The sequence below is a fragment of the Panthera pardus genome, unplaced genomic scaffold (genome assembly GCF_024362965.1).
Source record: "Panthera pardus isolate Hobbes unplaced genomic scaffold, ASM2436296v1 HiC_scaffold_4, whole genome shotgun sequence".
Lineage (NCBI taxonomy): Eukaryota > Metazoa > Chordata > Mammalia > Carnivora > Felidae > Panthera > Panthera pardus.
The window spans coordinates 6,400,350-6,417,850 of record NW_026526969.1 but is presented as its reverse complement, the minus strand read 5'-3'; the positions used below and the strand labels follow the sequence as shown (position 1 = coordinate 6,417,850).

At 44.5% G+C, this 17,501-nt stretch overlaps 1 protein-coding gene across 1 annotated transcript; it reads right to left on the bottom strand.

Annotated features, from left to right (window-relative positions):
* Positions 1 to 293: 293 nt before the first annotated feature.
* On the bottom strand, positions 294 to 17,491 carry BCL7B (BAF chromatin remodeling complex subunit BCL7B). The gene is made up of 6 exons (XM_019421670.2): positions 17,273 to 17,491; positions 13,811 to 13,886; positions 4,677 to 4,773; positions 2,314 to 2,484; positions 1,658 to 1,737; positions 294 to 1,393 (listed from the first exon to the last, which is right to left on the bottom strand). Exons 1-6 carry the CDS (start codon positions 17,362 to 17,364, stop codon positions 1,301 to 1,303), a joined length of 609 nt encoding a protein of 202 aa, XP_019277215.1. The 5' UTR covers positions 17,365 to 17,491; the 3' UTR covers positions 294 to 1,300.
* Positions 17,492 to 17,501: the final 10 nt, after the last annotated feature.

Sequence of the window (17,501 nt, the reverse complement as noted above, 5' to 3'; positions counted from 1 at the left end):
TGTTATATGCACTTTACCATAATCTAAAAAAGTAAAAATGAAAGAAAAAAAACCACTCATGAATGCCTCCTAAAGACCTGGAGCCATGGCAAACATACACTGGTTGCATTCAGCGTGCAGAGGGACGGAAGTGTAAATCAGACTACGTGACAACTTCAAGAGGGATCTCCAAATCGTTTCTATCAGAAAGCTCCTCTGTGGGAGTAATAAGACAATTGGCAGGCACTCAGCCACCACCCCACTAGGCCCTGCCCCCACAACCTTCAAGAAAGAAGCACTCAAATACCAACAAGACGTATTTCAAATAGTTTAATTTTAAAAATATTCTATTCAGTGCTAAAATATGTCTTCACTCACTGTTGCCCATTTCCATTTTCTTAAACTTTTTTGAACAAAAAATAAAATCACAAAGTTCAATTAAACATGCAGATTTCAAAGAAGAGGGAACTTTCTAGAAAGTCTGAGCTGAAGGAGTACTGTGGGGGATGGGTACTGTTGGCAGAACCTCAAATCCTTGCTGGGGCAGAGTCTGTGGCAAGAGGCAGGGGATGTTGGAATGAAACATACAGGTGAGACCAGGGAAAGCTGTGTGTGTATGTGTGTATGTGTGTCTGCGTGTCTGCGTGTGTCTGCGTGTGCGTGCGTGTGTGTGTGTGTGTGTGTTGGGGAAAGGGGGTGGTTGCAGCAGGGGACAAAGGACTGTCAGCAGCTGGAGAGCCCATGAGAGGCAGGATAACCTCAGGAATGGGCAGAAGTGTCAGGACAGAAATCTCTACAGACTTTTCCGCCCTCGTGCACAGCCTTCCCTTCCCTCCAAAGTCTCTACCAGGCCTTCTCCAACAGCAGCTTACAGGCCCCTAGCCTGATAGGAAAGTCCATGAATCTACAGTCTCCATTCAAGTTCAAGTAACCCTGGGCACTCTCTTCTCTAGAGGGTGCCTTCCACATCTCCTTCCACATCCTCCTGTAGAAGGGCCAGCGGCTCAGTCCAGAGGTTCTGGAGCAGAGACTGCTACCTGGAGGTGACAGATGAACCTTGGGATGGCTGACGCCCCAGCCTACTTGGGGTGCAAAAAGAACAGGAGCGCTCCTCTTCTCAGGAGCAAGCAAACACAGGTGCCAGGGACGGGAAGATGATGCTATCACCCCAAGTCCTATGTCACCCTTCCAGCCCAGAAGGCTCCTATGTGCAAGCTCTGGAGCCCAGTGCTTGCCCTTACCCCAGCAACAAAGCACGGCCAGAACCAGAATGCAATAAATAGAGGCAGGGGGCCAGGAGGCGAAGGGCGCCAGGATGGTGCTAGCTTTCTGATGCTGTCTGCGGCACTGCGGGTTGGTCCACACAGAAGCGTTTCAGGGGTGGGGCACCTGAGTCTTCCTCTTCCTCAGCAATCTAGGAGCAGTCAGAGCATAAAATTATAGGACCATCCCTCTGTACCAGAACCTCCCCATCCACCCTAATTACAGCCCAGAAGCCCACCCCCAACCTTCTTGCCGATAAACAAACCTCTTCCCCTACCTTATAACCTGGAGACACCAGCTTCCCTTGCTGCCTCCCCACCCTGGTCATAGCACATCTGATGCTGTCAGCTCCAATTCGCATCAACAGAGTCCGGACTTGTTTTTAGAAATGGGGAAACCCAAAGTGGCTCCTTACCTGTGTCTCTAGTGGAACTGGTTCTTCCTTCGTGAGGGTGGGAGGTTCATCAGCAACTTCTGAGGCGGGCAGGGAGGGCTCTGAAAAAGCAGCAAGGTCAGTAAAACTGCAGGGCCTCCTGAGACAGGAGACTCCTGTGGAATCTCCCTCAAGCTGGGGGAGCTTCCCTAAGAGCTATGTGGAGACACCTTGGGGAAGAGCAACACTGGCCAGAGAATCAATATATGTCATCAGAAGAAATTTACAGGATATAATGCAAAGAGCATAATCTCTGAAGTCAGAAGGAATGAAATTGGAGACATCCGGTTCCACCAGTTGCTAGCTATGTGATCTCAGACAAGCAGTTTACCCTTTCTAGGATTCTACTTTGTCATCTGTACATGGTAGAGATGACAGCTGCTATCTCATAGGAAAATTATACCAAGTATCAAACATGAAAAGTGCCTTACACAGAGCCTGGCACTCAATTGTGTTGCTTGTTTTCTTCTTTCATTCTGTGAGAGGGGAAAACACAACCCTTCCCCAAAACGGCTCAAACATTGACAAATGGCTCAAGGCTGCCAGGTCCATCTTCTCTAACCTCTTCCTCTAACGAACAGAAACATCAAGAGCACAGGCCCTTCCAAGATGCTCATCCTGGGCCAACTGCGACTCACCCTCGAGGATCTCCTGGCCCAGAGTAGGGGGCTGGGAGTCATCTGTGCGGAAGTCAGAGGTGTGTGCTGGGCTCAGGGACTCACTCTGCTGGGGGCTGGGGCTTGAGTTGGTGCTGCTGTCCACCTTGAGTTGATAGACGTCAGACACAGAACTCTGGTTGCTGTTTTCATCTGAAAACCAAACATGACAAAGCCAACAGCTGAGAGTAGTCATTTTTCTTGAGAGTAACGGTACAAGAGCCAAGAGCCTGGTGTCTCCTTAGACAGCCATGGGCACGACCAAACACAATGATCGCTGCTGCAGATGCCCCCGGAACCGAAGGCAAACAAACAAAGGTAGGGCAAATTATCCACAGTCTAATAAGAGAGTTCATTTAAACATTTTCTGTTTCACAACATACAGTCTCAGTGCCAGATGCAGCCAAAATCTTTAAGTTCACGCAACATTTACATTTCAGGAAGGTCAGGGTATACTTAGTAATCCCTTCTTTCTTACTCACCAAGTATAGTTTGGACCGGGTATTTTCTCACTGTCCAGTGGAAAGGAGTGACGTAGCTGTGCCTCTCAACCTTTCTCACAACACAAGAGGTGTAGAAAATGCTAAAATCTGCCTGGCATTCTCGGCTATCTCAAGGAGCGTGGTGCTATCTAGAGGCGGTCACTCGGGCCCTTCAGTGGCCCAGGCTCCACTTGGCCACCTCAAGGACCAAGAAATTCCCATCTGGCATAGTCTGTCTGAAGGCTTAAAATCACCACCTAAGTTAAAAACTAAGGAGTTAAAAGCTCCTTCCTTTCCCTCCCCTCCAGCAGCTGGTCACCAAATCTGGTCCGGCCTACCGCTCTGACATCCGTGGTGTTCATTCCTTCCTCTCCTGCCACCTTAGTTCAGGCCTCCTTGTCTCTGGCTTGGCCTCCTGCAACAGGCACCTGACTGCCCTTCCCTCAGTCTCCTGTACTCCAGCCCACACTTCACACCGTTGCCAGAGAGATCCCTCTAAATCCTTCAGCGGTTCTCTGCTGCACAAAGGATACAATTCAAACTCCAGGGCTACCCTGGGCAGGCACAGATAGCCCTATCACAACTTACAAAATCTTTTCTGACCTACAGGCTTACTGACGACTGTTCCTCCACACAGCAGGCTTCCACACTGCGGCCTCGGCTCCAGCGAAGCGGACTAACCTAAGGCCTGCTTCAAGCACAGGTGTCCGGTATGACCTGCTCTTTCTGGTCTTCCTGGAAGGTCCCGATACATGCCACCAATCGGCTCGAGCACCGCTTCCTCCGTGTCCCAGGTTCCTCTGGGTGACCACCCTATTATGCTCCTGTTGTACCCTGTGCACACCTACGTTTACTATTTTACACACCAATTTCCACTGTGCTCTGTGCAAGCAGGCTCGGGGGCTTACTTGTCCTGTCCTTGGATCTCCAGTGCAGTACCCGGTACCTGGCACACAGTAGGAGTTCAGCAAATGTTCACTGAATGAAAGGGATGCGGTGTAGGCCAGATTGAGGAAACGGAGCCTCGGATGTCTCCCAGAGCTTTGTGATTATTGGCCACCCCACACATAACTAGAAAACTGTTCCCTCGTATTCTCCTTCCCCCACCATGCTCACTGACCTCGGGTGGCTGGGGGAGATGGGGAGAGGATCCCTGCACACTCCCAGCCTCGTTCCAAGCCCTTTCTAGTCTTTACTCCTACAAAGACCACGATCTTCTATGCTAAAACGGAAGCAACATTCTATTGTAAAAAGAATAAAGCTCTGTCACTTTTGAGCTTAGGCAAACACCTCTTCTCGGAGTATCGGCTTCCTTCAATAGGGATGATGATAACCGCTTACTTTAGGTCACAGGCCGAGGGGAAGAACAAAAATGAGAAGCTCAGTGCTTCTGAACAGCAGCCACCACACAGGTGTGAAGGCAGTACTGGGACCACAGTGCTGACACAGGCGGGACACTTACTGCAGGCTGGTTCCAGAGGCGGAACTTTTGCTGACAGTGGATGGGAGAGGCCCTGGCTTTGGGTGGCCTGGTCTAAGGCCATACATACAGTCTAAAGAAAAGAGCTTCTCATCCAGAGAACCAGAACCTGACACGAAGCCTGCCACTTACTAGTTATGTACCTCGAGATATGGAACTTCATCTCTCTGAGCCTCGGTTTCCCTACATGGAAAATGAAGCTGCTATCATCTACTTTGCAGGGTTGCTGTGAGGCTTAAATTAAAAGACTTGATGTAAAGTGCCAGCAAGATACCAACAAAACAGCAGGCACTGAAGTGACACGCAAAGCTATTCTTCTCATTATTAATGGGTTCATCTAAGTGCTGCTTTTCCTGCAAGGAAGACATACGGATGCAACTCACCCTGGAATTCAAGAAGGAGAGAGGAATTGGCTGAAGCATCAGAGGGAAAGCCATTAGGTTCCCGGGCTGCTGAACTGTTCGATTTTGACTTTTCTTTCTAGAAAAGGAAAAAAAGAGGAATATGACACAGCCAAGTGGGAGACCCACAGAGAGGGAGAAGGGTGCTAGTAAGACACCACAGAGGTCTGGATTACGACTGAACAGGAATAATGACAACAATTTGAGAATCCAGGACCCAAGGAATCACAGAATCCTGGACAAGGTGTCCCCAAGTCTCAGTGTCTCTATGCTGTAAAACGGACCCTTCCAGCACTAATATGACTCAAAAGTGAGAAACAGATACGTAGGCTTCCACTAGAGCTCCCTGCAGTTCTCTTCTGCTTCCTGCCCTGAGCGAATGCTCTATCCAACTTGTTCCCTGTGTGGATGGACAGGAAATACAGAGTACTGATTTGAGAAGGATTCTTGTTTGCGTAGCACAGCAGGAAAAAGTGAAAGAATGGACAAAGAAAGGAGTCGCTTTATATGTAATGCAAGCAGTGACGGGACAAAGGGGCCCCTCTAGTACGATTCCTGACAATCAACCCATCCACTCAAAATGATCACCCCATGTCTACCTCTGCCTAGAACATCATTTCCTTCGAGCAGGATGCAGGTTACACACATGGGTGACCACAGTGCGGAGGTAAGCACCAGCTTGCAACACAGGAGCCCACAGGAAAGGAAATAATCCATGCGAACATTTGCAAGTGAGAGCAGCCAAAGTTTAAATCTGGGTAATCTCAAATTTACTAATTTATACTTTTTATACAAGTCTATTTATTGCACATGCATTTAATATTTGGTAACAGCTCTCAATCCTCTCTCTGCAACGAGTCAACTGTACACACTCGTGCACGTCTTTCCCTTCATTCTTTCCACATGCAGACATAATTTTAAGGCAATTACACTTTACATTTCACCACATGAACTACAGAAACACAAATTTTACTAGCTGCATTATATTCCATAAACCGTAATTCACTTAATCGCTTCTTACCTATTGGTAATTTTTTATAAATGTTTATTTATTTTGAGAGAGAGAGAGAGAGAGAGAGAGAGAGAGAGAGAGAGAGAATGAATCCCAAGCAGGCTCCACGCTGTCAGCATGGAACCCGACTCAGGGCTTGATCTCGTGAGCTGCAAAATCATGACCTGAGCTGAAATCAGGAGTCAAAATGCTTAACTGACTGAGCCACCCAGCTACCCCTCACCTATTGGCCGTTTAGCTTTAACTTATTTCGGGTTGTTTTGTTTTGTGTTTTTTTTTTTCGGTTTGTGTTTATTTAATGCCACTAGGAATAAAGCCACAATGCTCAACTTTCACTTCTTCTCTGGGTCATTTTATTTTGATAAATTCACACACAAAATATTCCTTCTAGATCAAAAAGTATAAACATATGATGTTTCTTGAAATACACTGTACCTCATGACTCTCTAAAAGGATCATAGCAATGTATTTGGTACAGATGCCAACATCTGGCTTCATCATTTTTTCCTGATCTCTCATTTGTTTTAATTTTAACGATTCTGTGTTCTGTAAGATACGTATTCAGTTTGAAAATTCTGAAAATACAGAAAAAGGAAATCACCTGTACAACCAGACAACCTATCTATATATTTGTATGAAGACGGATCATGATATAATATTGCAACCTATTTCCCTCCCCCAATTATCTGTATTAAAAACATTTTCCAGGGCACATGGCTGGCTCGGTCAGTGGAGCGTGCGACTCTTGCTCTTGAGGTTCTAAGTTTGAGCCCCATGCTGAATGGAGAGAGGACTTAAAAATAAAATCGTTAAGGGGCGCCTGGGTGGCTCAGTCAGTTAAGGGTCCAACTTCTGCTCAAGTCATGATCTCACGGTTTGTGGGTCTGAGTCCCGCATTGGGCTCTGTGCTGACAGCTCAGAGCCTGGAGCCTGCTTCAGATTCTGTGTCTCCCTCTCTCTCTGCCCCTCCCCCACTCACGTGCCCGCCCTCCCCCCAAAAAATAAAAACATCCAAAAAAATTTTTTTAATCTTTAAAAAATGTTTTCCCCTGTCACTTGAATACTCTTCTAGAACATCTTTTATAATGGTTACAAAGCTTTACAAGAGAACAGGTGCATGATAACTTAACGAATTCTCCACAATACAGTCTATTTTGTTTGCAATTCTTAAACACTCTGAACCATATTATAATGCTCAACGATGTAGATGTACCTTGTACACATCATGATTATCTCCTGAAAATAAGTTCCTAGAGATAAAACTTCTAGATCAAAGGGATAAACATTTTGAAAACGATCCCCCCTCCACTATACTGAGGTATAACTGACAACTAAACTGGTAAGGTATTTACAGTGCACACTGGGGACATGCCAGGCCATACACTGTGGAAGCGCTCCCGCCATCACTGAAAACTTTTCAATGTACATGTGAGAGCAGCCTAACCTGGGTAAAGTTTGTACCAATCTACTCTCGTCAATGGTGTCTCACTCCCTTGGATCCTTCCCACTTTCTCTTCACCAATTTGATCATCGTCTCCTATTTTGCCTAATGTAGCAGATATATACTAGTACCTTAGAAGATGGCACACCACTGTGAACCACTGGAGGACAGATAAACTGATGGACCTCAGCAAACACTGCGAGAAGCCCTTGGGAGACACAAAGGGAACCAGGTCCTAGGCAGGGAGAATGTGTTGTTGTTTTATTTTTTTTTTTTAATTTTTTTTTTTAACGTTTATTTATTTTTGAGAGAGAGAGAGACAGAGCATGAACGGGGGAGGGTCAGAGAGAGGGAGACACAGAATCTGAAACAGGCTCCAGGCTCTGAGCGGTCAGCACAGAGCCCGACGCGGGGCTCGAACTCACGGACCGCGAGATCGTGACCTGAGCTGAAGTCGGACGCCCAACCGACCGAGCCACCCAGGCGCCCCGTGTTGTTGTTGTTTTAAATGTTTATTAATCAATTCATCTATTTAGAGAGAGAGAGCCTAACAGACTAAGACACTCAGGTGCCCCTGGCAGGAGGAATCTGAATTAGGAAATATGTGAGAAATGCATTGGGGCAGGGAAGGGCTTTCTACCAGTGCACCCCCTTCTCCACATACCCAAGAGATTTAATTGTCTGACCTTCGACCCTTAGTGGGTAATGGCACCACTAGAGCCAGGGCTGGATGAAAAATAAAGGGTGGCTCCAGAGCTCCCCTAACTTTCACCCAGCAGCTCTCTGGGGCTGGCAATGACAAGGAAGGCTGGCGGCTCCCAGATAAAGTGGCATCTGGAAGACTGGTACCAGGGACTTCCCTGGGAGGCAGGGGAAGAGGGACAGGGGATAAGGGAAAGGCTGAATCCCAAGGCTCACACAATGGCCTAAATTCACTCAGAGGAAGGAAAACCAGAGCCTGGGCTTACATCCTCCCTCAGTTACACACTTCTAGCCATGGCAGCTCAGAGTCCCCTGGGAATAAAAACTGAGTGCACAGAAGAAACTAACCAGACTCCAGAGGAAACAAGCACCAGGAAAGACAAGAAACAGAACAAGCTATACCGGAAGAAGGACACTAACAGGACACGAGAATTTCAATAAAACACTGTAGGTCTCCTCAGAAAGAAGAGGATACTGGAAAGTTGTTCTGAAGAACCACCAACTTGAGGAAATTTGGTGTGAATGATGTAATTGTAAAAACAGGACAAACATACAAAAAATAAGCAAGGATACAGAAAATTTGGGTAACATAATAAATACTTGTTTATTGTTTAATTTCGTACCTAGAGAGTATATTTGTTTTAATCACAAGTGAATGGTCCAAAAATCAATCACGTACTAGACCAGATAAAAAAAAGTCCCGATAATCCCAAAGAACGAATATCCTACCAATTCAATAAAATCAGAACACCACTTTTAAAAAGACAGCTAAAAAATAATCCCACACAGGGGCACCTGTGTGGCTCAGTCGGTTGAGCGTCCGACTTTGGCTCAGGTCATGATCTCACAGTTGGTGAGTTTGAGCCCCGTGTCGGGCTCTGTGCTGATGGCTCAAAGCCTGGGGCCTACTTTGGATTCTGTGTCTCCCTCTCTCTCTGCTCTTCCCCCACTCACGTTCTGTCTCTCTCTCCTTCAGAAATAAATAAACATTAAAAAAAATTCTTTTTTAAATCTCACATCTAGAAATTAAAAATCATCGTATTAAACTTTGGATTAGGGCGCCTGGGTGGCTCAGTCAGTTAAGGGTCCAACTTCGGTTCAGGTTGCGATCTCATGGTTTGTGAGTTTGAGCCCCACTTCAGGCTCTGTGCTGACAGCTCAGAACCTGGAGCGTGCTTCGGATTCTGTGTCTCCCTCTCTCTCTCTGCCCCTCTGCTGCTTGTGCTCTCCCTCAAAAATAAATAACCATTAAAAAAATAATCAAAATAAAACAAACAAACTTTGGGTTAAAAAGGGAAACTAAAGAGGAATTTATAAAAAACAAAACAATTACACTATCGATGACATTTTGATATGCATATATGTCAAAATTTGGGAGACAACTAATGTGAAAAAAAAATTTGTTTTCAGTAATCTCTATGCCCAAGGCGGGGCTCAAACTCACAAGATCAAGAGTCGCATGCTCCACCGACTGAGCCAGCTAGACATCCCTAAAGTGAAATGTATTTTTTTAAAAGAAAACAAAGCTGGAAAAAAAGTGCTAAGTTTAATACAAGGAGCTAGAAAAAGTACAACAGAGTAAACCCAATAAAACATAAAAGGAAAGAACAATGGCAACAACTAACGAAATAGAGAACAAAGCAAACAAAAGGTGAACAAAAATTACGAGATTTTTTTGATAAAGATTTTAGGAGAGACAATAAACTCGATCATATTATGGAAATATGAATATTATGAATAACTACATACCAATACATTTGAAAACTCTGATCAGTGTTCTTCAGCAGGGGTGTTGCTGGCATTTGAACAGGGCCAATTAATTCTTTATTATACAAGACTGAGTCATGAACTGCCAAAAGGTTAGCATTACTGGCCAACGGGGAAGTGCCCTGCCTCATTTCTACACACTTCTGGGGAAATGAAGAAAGGCAGAGGACCTAACACTGCACTCTCCTAAAGAACCAATTTCTGGGAAATACATAAAATGCAAAATAAATGCCAAAAAAAGAGAAAATCTAAATACACCAATCACCATTAAAGCCACCATAACAATCATCCCTCAACCAAAAGCCCAGAAAGTACTAAAAGTGAGTTCTACCAAACTTAATTTTGTTCTAGAAATCAAAAGAGAGGGGCAATTGCCTCATTTGTTTTAGGAGGCTAATGTAATCTTAATGCCATAACAAGGTAAGGATAATATATTAAAAGAAAATTATAGGCCAATTTCACTTATGACCCAGATGCAAGTACCTCAAATGAAGTATCTTAAATGTGAATTGAACACCAGGTTATATGTGGGGAAGCATATCCAAGTAGAATTTCTCTTAGGCATGTAAGAATGTAAAAGGGTCAACATCAGAAATTTTATTAATTCACCATACTAATACATTAAAGATTAGAGGAGGCAAATCACATGAACATTTCAGTAAACTCAGGAAAAGCAGCTGGATCAAGTCTAACATCTATTCATAATTTTTAATAAATCTTAGAAAGCTAAAAAGAGAAGGGAATATTTATTTTATTATTATTATCATTAATATTTCAGAGGTAGCACACACTAGCACGAGAGAGGGGCTGAGAGAGAGGGAGAGAGAGAATCCCAAGCAGATTCCATGCTCAGCGCTGAGCCCGATGTGGGCTTGATCCCGTGACCCTGGGATCATGACCTGAGCCGAAATCAAGAGTGGGATGCTCAACCAACTGAGCCATCCAGGCACCCTGGGAAGTTTTATTTTGACAAAGGCTATCTTCCCAATAAACCTACAGCAAGAGAGAAAACTCGCCCTACTTAATATTAATAAATACTAAAAACTGATGGTAAATAAAAATCATTCCAGTGCAGGAGATAAAATTACAACAAAACAGAATGGAGAGCTGAAAAACAGATCTAGATATGAATATGGCACACAACACAGATGACATCCCAAGTCAGCGGAGAAAGAATAGATTGTTTAGTAAACAGTATTAGGTGAAAAAGCTCTCTGTATGAAGGAAAATTAAAATTAGATCCAGATCTCCATCATTAAAAAACAACAATAGCCAAAAACCTAACAGGACCAACTCTTGATTTTGGCTCAGGTCACGATCTAACAGTTCATGAGTCTGAGCTCTGTGTCAGGCTGTGCACTGACAGTGCGGAGCCTGCTTGTGATTCTCTCTCTCCCTCTCTCTCTGCCCCTCCCTGGCTCACACTGTCTCTATCTCTCTCAAAATAAATAAAGAAACCTAAGAAAAAACCCAAAACCTAACAGAAGATGGAGATGTTCTTTATGACCATGCAGTGGAGAATAATTTTCAAACAAGATTCAAAAAGCAAAACCCGTATGAAAAAATTTGTTTGACACAAAATTAAAGGACATTATTGACAAAGTTCTCAGACAGGTGACATGTCAGACAGATGCCTGCAATGTACAAAAGTGACCAGAGTTTTCTGTAGCTACGGTATCAATGAATCCATGCAAATCAGAAAAGACAGGAAACCCAATACAAAAAATGCAAAAGAAATCAGAGAAGAGGTATTTAAATGGATAAAAGGAAGTATGAATGGAAACCTGAAGAGAGACAATTATCAACCTCCTGACTAATCAGAGAAATGCAAAATAAACAAAGAGCTTGAAGACTGGCAGGACTGGTTATATCCAATGCCATGAAGTTGTGGCAGTGTGAGCCCCCGGGGCACCCCTGGGGAAGTGTACTAACTACGCTGGTGCAGCCCTTCTCGAGAGAGATTGGGCAGCAGTCAGTAAAAACAATTCGTGTGCACGCCCCGGGACAGCAATCCCACTCCTGGGCATCTGACCCACGAGTCCTCCAGAAGAATGGGACGGTTTAGGGGATGTCATCTGTGCTACCAAAAAGCTAGAGCTTTTGGTAGAAAGTACAGACACAGACCCATATTTGGACACTTGAAATACGACAAAGGTGGCTCTACAGAGCAGGAGGAAAAGAACAATCTTTTCAATAACTGGCGCTGGGACAAGTGCACATCCACGTGGAAAAAAAATGACATCAGGCCCTTACTTCAAAATACACAGAAATCAGTGCCAGGTGTGTTATAAATGGGAACTGAATAATGAACTTTTAGAAGACTACACGGAGATGATCTTTGTGGCCTCAAAGAAGGAAAAGGTAATTATTAAAAAAAAGATTAATTAATTCGTCTACATTAAAATTCAAAACTTTCAGGGGCCTGGCTGGCTCAGTCAGGATAGCATGTGACTCTTTATCTCAGGGTCGTGAGTTCAAGCCCCACCGTGGGTATAGAGATTACTTAAACATAACACCTTTAAAAAAAATTTTTTTTTTAAAGTTATGTACTCAAGGCAGCCTAAAGAGAGTGCAAAGACAAGCCATGGAATGGAAAAAGGTATGAAAAGTATACAATCGATGAAGGCTTTGTGTCCAGAATAGAGAAAATTCCTGTAAGTCACAAGGAAAAAAACAATCAAAGAGACTTAAAGAGCCACTTTCTGAAACAGGAAATCCAAAAGGTTCAGTCCTAAACATTAAAAACATGTTCAAACTCATTAGTTATTACATAAGTAGTCACCAAACTAAAATCACAACTTATCTTTACATATAAGTAACAATACCAACTGTTGAGGATTTGGTGCAATGAGAACTCTATTCCTGGTGGGAATGTAAATTGGTACAACCACTCTGAGAAACAGTTTAGCATTAGCTACTCTAGGTCAACATACGTACACTCTAAGACCCAGCAATTCCACTCATAAGAATATCTCCTAGGAAAACCCATGCACAGGCTGACCCATATACTGAATAAGAATGTTCACAGGAGCATTGTTTCTATTACCCCAAATGGGGAACAACCCAAAAAGCCATCTACAGGAGGATCAGAGAGGTAAATCAGGGCACGAGGCCTATAATAAAATTCCAAACAGCAATGAAAAGGGACAAATGGCTCCAAAGATAACATGGGTGAATGTTACCAACCTAACGCCGAGCACAAAAAGCAAGATACAGGAAAACAGACACTTCATGATGCTGTTTATATAAACTTAAAAATGTTTACAAAGGACTAGAGAAGTGGTAAGAAAAGCAAAAGTAGGAAAGAGAATTCTAGCGGGGGAGGGGACACCATCAAGAGTCAAACACAGGCCTCTGGGGAAGTTGGCAATGCTCTGTTTGTTGACCTGGGTGGTTTTTACAAGGGTACTAGTTTTATGTTTTTTCATTATACTGACCGTACATTTATGTTTTATATACTGTCTGTATGTGCTTGATATTTGAGCTTTTTAAAAACAATTAGAGAAGAAAAGTTGGAGACAATCTACATGTTTGTCACTTAGGGAAAGTAGATAAATGTGGTCATTGCATATAAGAAAATACAATGCAAGATTCGAAGTTAATAATTCTATTCACGGCTACAGAAAGCAGAGTGCTCTATAAATTTTAAAATATGAACATGATACAATGCTGTGTATTTTTCAAGAATACACAGCTACGCACATAAACCCATGGAAGAGGAATTTAAAAAGTATATATATATATTTAAAACACATATAATGTACTATAACGGACAGCTATTTGGCTAAGAGCAAGAGTCAGCAAACTTCTTACAAGGCCATGTAAGAAATATTTAGACTTTGCAGGATTTTAGGTCTTATGGCAATTACTCAACTCTGCCATTTGAACTCAAAAGTGGCCACAGACAATAAGGAAATCAACAGGCATGGCTGTGTACTAATTAAACCATACTATCACAGGGAGCAGGCTGAGGGTGTGGTTCATCGAGCCTTGAAAAAGAGGAATGGGTTAAGGAAAGGAAATAAAAGGGGGTAAAGAAAGAGAGACTTTCCATGGATCAACCACAGAGGGTGCCCCTGATGTACTTGCAGCTCAATTCTGGGGAAATAAATTCCTTTATAATTAAGAGACAAGGAAAGAAAGGAAGGAAGTAAATGGTACCTTTTTGTTGTTTTGATTTTCTTCCACACTTACCTCCTTGCTGTCTGTTACAGGAACCCATTTAAATATCCTAAGGGATGTGTCACCCACAGTCACCCACTTTTTCTCCCTGAAAGAAAGACACTTCTTAAAACCGATAAATAATGAAACAGATTTTCTGTTCATAATGTGATTTTATACTTCTCAGCAACTTACTCCTTCAATCTTTTACAAATAACTTTTTTTAATGTTTATTTAATTTTGAGGGGGGGGTGGATCTGAAGCAGGCTCCACGCTGACAGCAGAGAGCATGACAAAGAGCTCAAACTCACCAACCGGGATGTCAGGACCTCAGCCCAAGTCAGACGCTTAACTGACTGAACCACCCAGATGCCCTCCCACCAATTTTTAAATTTATTTTAGTAACCTCTGCACCCAACATGCACTCAAACTCATGACCCTGACATCAAGAGTCACATGCTCTTCCAACTGAGCCAGCCAGGCACCCCACATTCCTTCGATCTTAAATGCCTTCCAAACTTCCTCTCCATCAAATTATACTTTACCTTTTGATGCAAAATCAACCCTTCCAAAAAGACGTCTCTGTCAAATTCCTTTGGGTCCAAACCCTCTACTTGCCTTTCCTCGTGTGCAGTGTACCAAAGCCCTTCTTACCTCACTGACTACACCAAGTACTGGCACATTTTCACACTCTGGTATCTACCTGGCATTACTTCTTTATTTTCCAAAAATGAATTCAATTCCACTGATGTTTACAAAGCCCTATTATACAAGACCCTGCAGAAGACAAAGGATGTGTTAAGATACGGTCCTGACCTCGGGAGCACAAAGAAATAACAAGTCAAGTAAGGAAATCAGTGTAACACATGAAGGTGATAAGGAAGTTGAGAAGGCTGCAAGACGGTTGAGATGAGGACATCACCTGGCAAGGGGAACTCCTAGGACCCCTGTGGAACTCTAGGTTGAAACACGATTCTGTTTCAAAATAATCTCAGGAACAGGACAGGATGCTTCCAAGTCTTACACTGGTTTCTGAAAGAGGTGAAGACTAAGCCACAAAAAGACTGCTTTAAGGTTTTATCTTACAAAGGAAGTTACTTAAAAAAGGAGCAGTTTTTCCCCCATTCTTGAATAAGGACGAGATTATGGACAAGCAGAGTTGGGGAGCCTGAAGTATGACTTCTGAAAATTTCAAGTCCAAATGTGAGGTTACAAAAAAAGCAAAAAAAGTAACTGTTGTGCCTGCTGATATTGAGAATGCTGTTCAGCAAATAGAAAGAAGAATGAACTACATACTTAAGACACTGAAATTAATTCCTATACAGAGCACTCCACTTTCTCATTTATTCAATAAATATTTGCTACACATGACCCTGTGCTAAACCCTGGGCACACAGGGAGCAAGATATACGGTCCCTAGCCTCACAGAGCCTCCATTTCAATTGGAAACAGATACCAAACAACTCACTTCACAGTCGCTTAATCATTAGGTTTAACCACATCAAATTTCCACTTGTGTTAAGTTGAAAAGTCAAATATAGGAAATATCTTACAATTCAACCTAATACAATTGAGGAAAGTACTATGAAAGGGACCTGATTTAGACTGGGGATTTTGAAAGGTGTCCCTTGAGAAAGCAATTAAAAAAAAATTTTTTTTTAATGTTTATTTATTTTTGAAAGAGAGAGACAGAGTGTGAGTTGGGGAGGGGCAGAGAGAGGGGGAGACACAGAATCCAAAGAGGGCTCTAGGCTCTGAGCTGTCAGCACAGAGCCTGACAAGGGGCTTGAACCCATGAGCCATGAGATCATGACCTGAGCCAAAGTCAGATGCTTAACTGACTGAGCCACCCAGGTGCCCCGAGAAAGCAATTTTTGAGCAGATCTAGTAGTTAACTAGGCAAGGAGGAAGAGAGGGTAGAGAAGGATGCCTGGCAGGACATGGCTCCAGCTGAAAGATGGCCATCAACCCCCCAGGAAAAGAGGGCAGTTTGAACCAGGTGGGTAAGGTAGGAAGGATCATCTTTGATCTTTGGTCTTTAACCTAAGAGCAAGAAGGGTTCACTGAAGCGTTGTTTCTTAAGCGGGGGAGTGCTATGATAATATTTACACTGGAAAGAAAGTGAAATCACTCTGACTGCAATGTGATGAATGGACTGAGTAATGAGGAAGAGTTGAAGCAAGGAGACCATAGAAGCTAAGAGTTCCAGGTGAGAGGATGGTCATCTGGCCTAAACTGCAGGTAGGAACAGAAACAGCCAGAAGACAAAGATGTGCCGATTCTTAGGTTTCACCAAAAAACCCCAGGATTAGATTTGGAGGGGAAAAGAAATCATTGTTTAACTAGTATGTATGAGTCCCAACTACAATAAAGACTTTACATATAAAGAGATAAGGAACTTAAACTTGAGTAGAAATGAATAAACACGCAAAAGAAAAAAAAATTCCAAGGTAACAACGCCTCTAAAAGGGGGTGGAGGACGCCTCTAAAAGGGGGTGGAGGACAAAGGGCTGGAAGTCTCCCGCTGAGGGAGTTAACCCCTACTTGGGCTTTAAAACTATTACTAGCTGTCAGCTAGAGAAAAGGGCTCATGAACTTGGTGCAACAGTTGTCTGTTAAAGTTTAATGTGAAAATACATCAAAGTTCCTAATACAAAATAGGCGGTTTGGGGTGCTTGAGTGCTCGGTTGAGCCACCGACTGTTGATTTCGGATCAGATCATGATCCCCCTGTCTGGCTCTGCGCTGAGTGTGGAGACTGCTTGGGATTCTGTCTACCCCTCTGTCCTCCTCCCCCACTCGCTAGCTCTCTCTAAAAAAAAACAAAACAAAACAAAAAAAACAAAATAGGCGGTCAACCGGCCCTGCAATGAACATTACACCAGCCGTTTCCAAATGAGGGTGGGGTCTCAACTGCTTAACCAACAGCTGGCAGCACCAAGGAAAAAACGCCTACCCAGTTGGCTGCGTGTGGACCGGTATCAGGAGAAAGAGAGGGAGTTTGATTCCGATGACCACGCCTGTTCTCGTGACAGGTAGGTTCAGCGTGAGCTCTCACCAAACTTACAGCGAGTTACTACGCAGAGCGCTCGGTCTGGCCGGCGGGGACCCCCCAGGGATTGTTAGAGATATTATTTGGGGCAGTTTAGAACGCAAAAGGCTCCTGAAGCAGGCGGACGCAGGGACAGAACCGCGGAGCCCGGCGTCCAAAAGAGGTCCCGCGGCCCCAGCGCGGCCGGAAGTCGGCAGACCCTCTGGGAGACGCGCGACCCTTGGGCAGGTGGGCGGGCCTCGCGAGCCGGGCGACCCGCTGATTGGTGGCAGCCGCGCGCCCTCTGACCTCACGCCGACGCGAGCTGCACCCTCCTCCCGCCTTCTCCCGCTCCCCCCTCCCCCCAAGCGCCTGCCGGTCGGCTCCCACCCTGCCAGCTGGTACCGCGCTCTTCTGGGCCAGGGCCGGCGACTACCACCGGCACTCTCTGCCCCAGCCCCTCACCATTTCCGCACTTTCTCGATGGCCGCCATCACCTTCTTGATGTCGTCCTTGGCCCGACTGCGGGTCTCGGCCCGGACCGACCGGCCCGACATGGCGGCAGCGGGAGCGGCGGGGGCTGGGGCACTGCTCCCAAGACACGGGGAATCGCGCGCCTCACGCGCCGCCGCCCGCCCGCCGCAGCAGCGTCACAGCGGCAGTCTCCCCCTCCGTGCGCGCGTGCGCGAGGAAG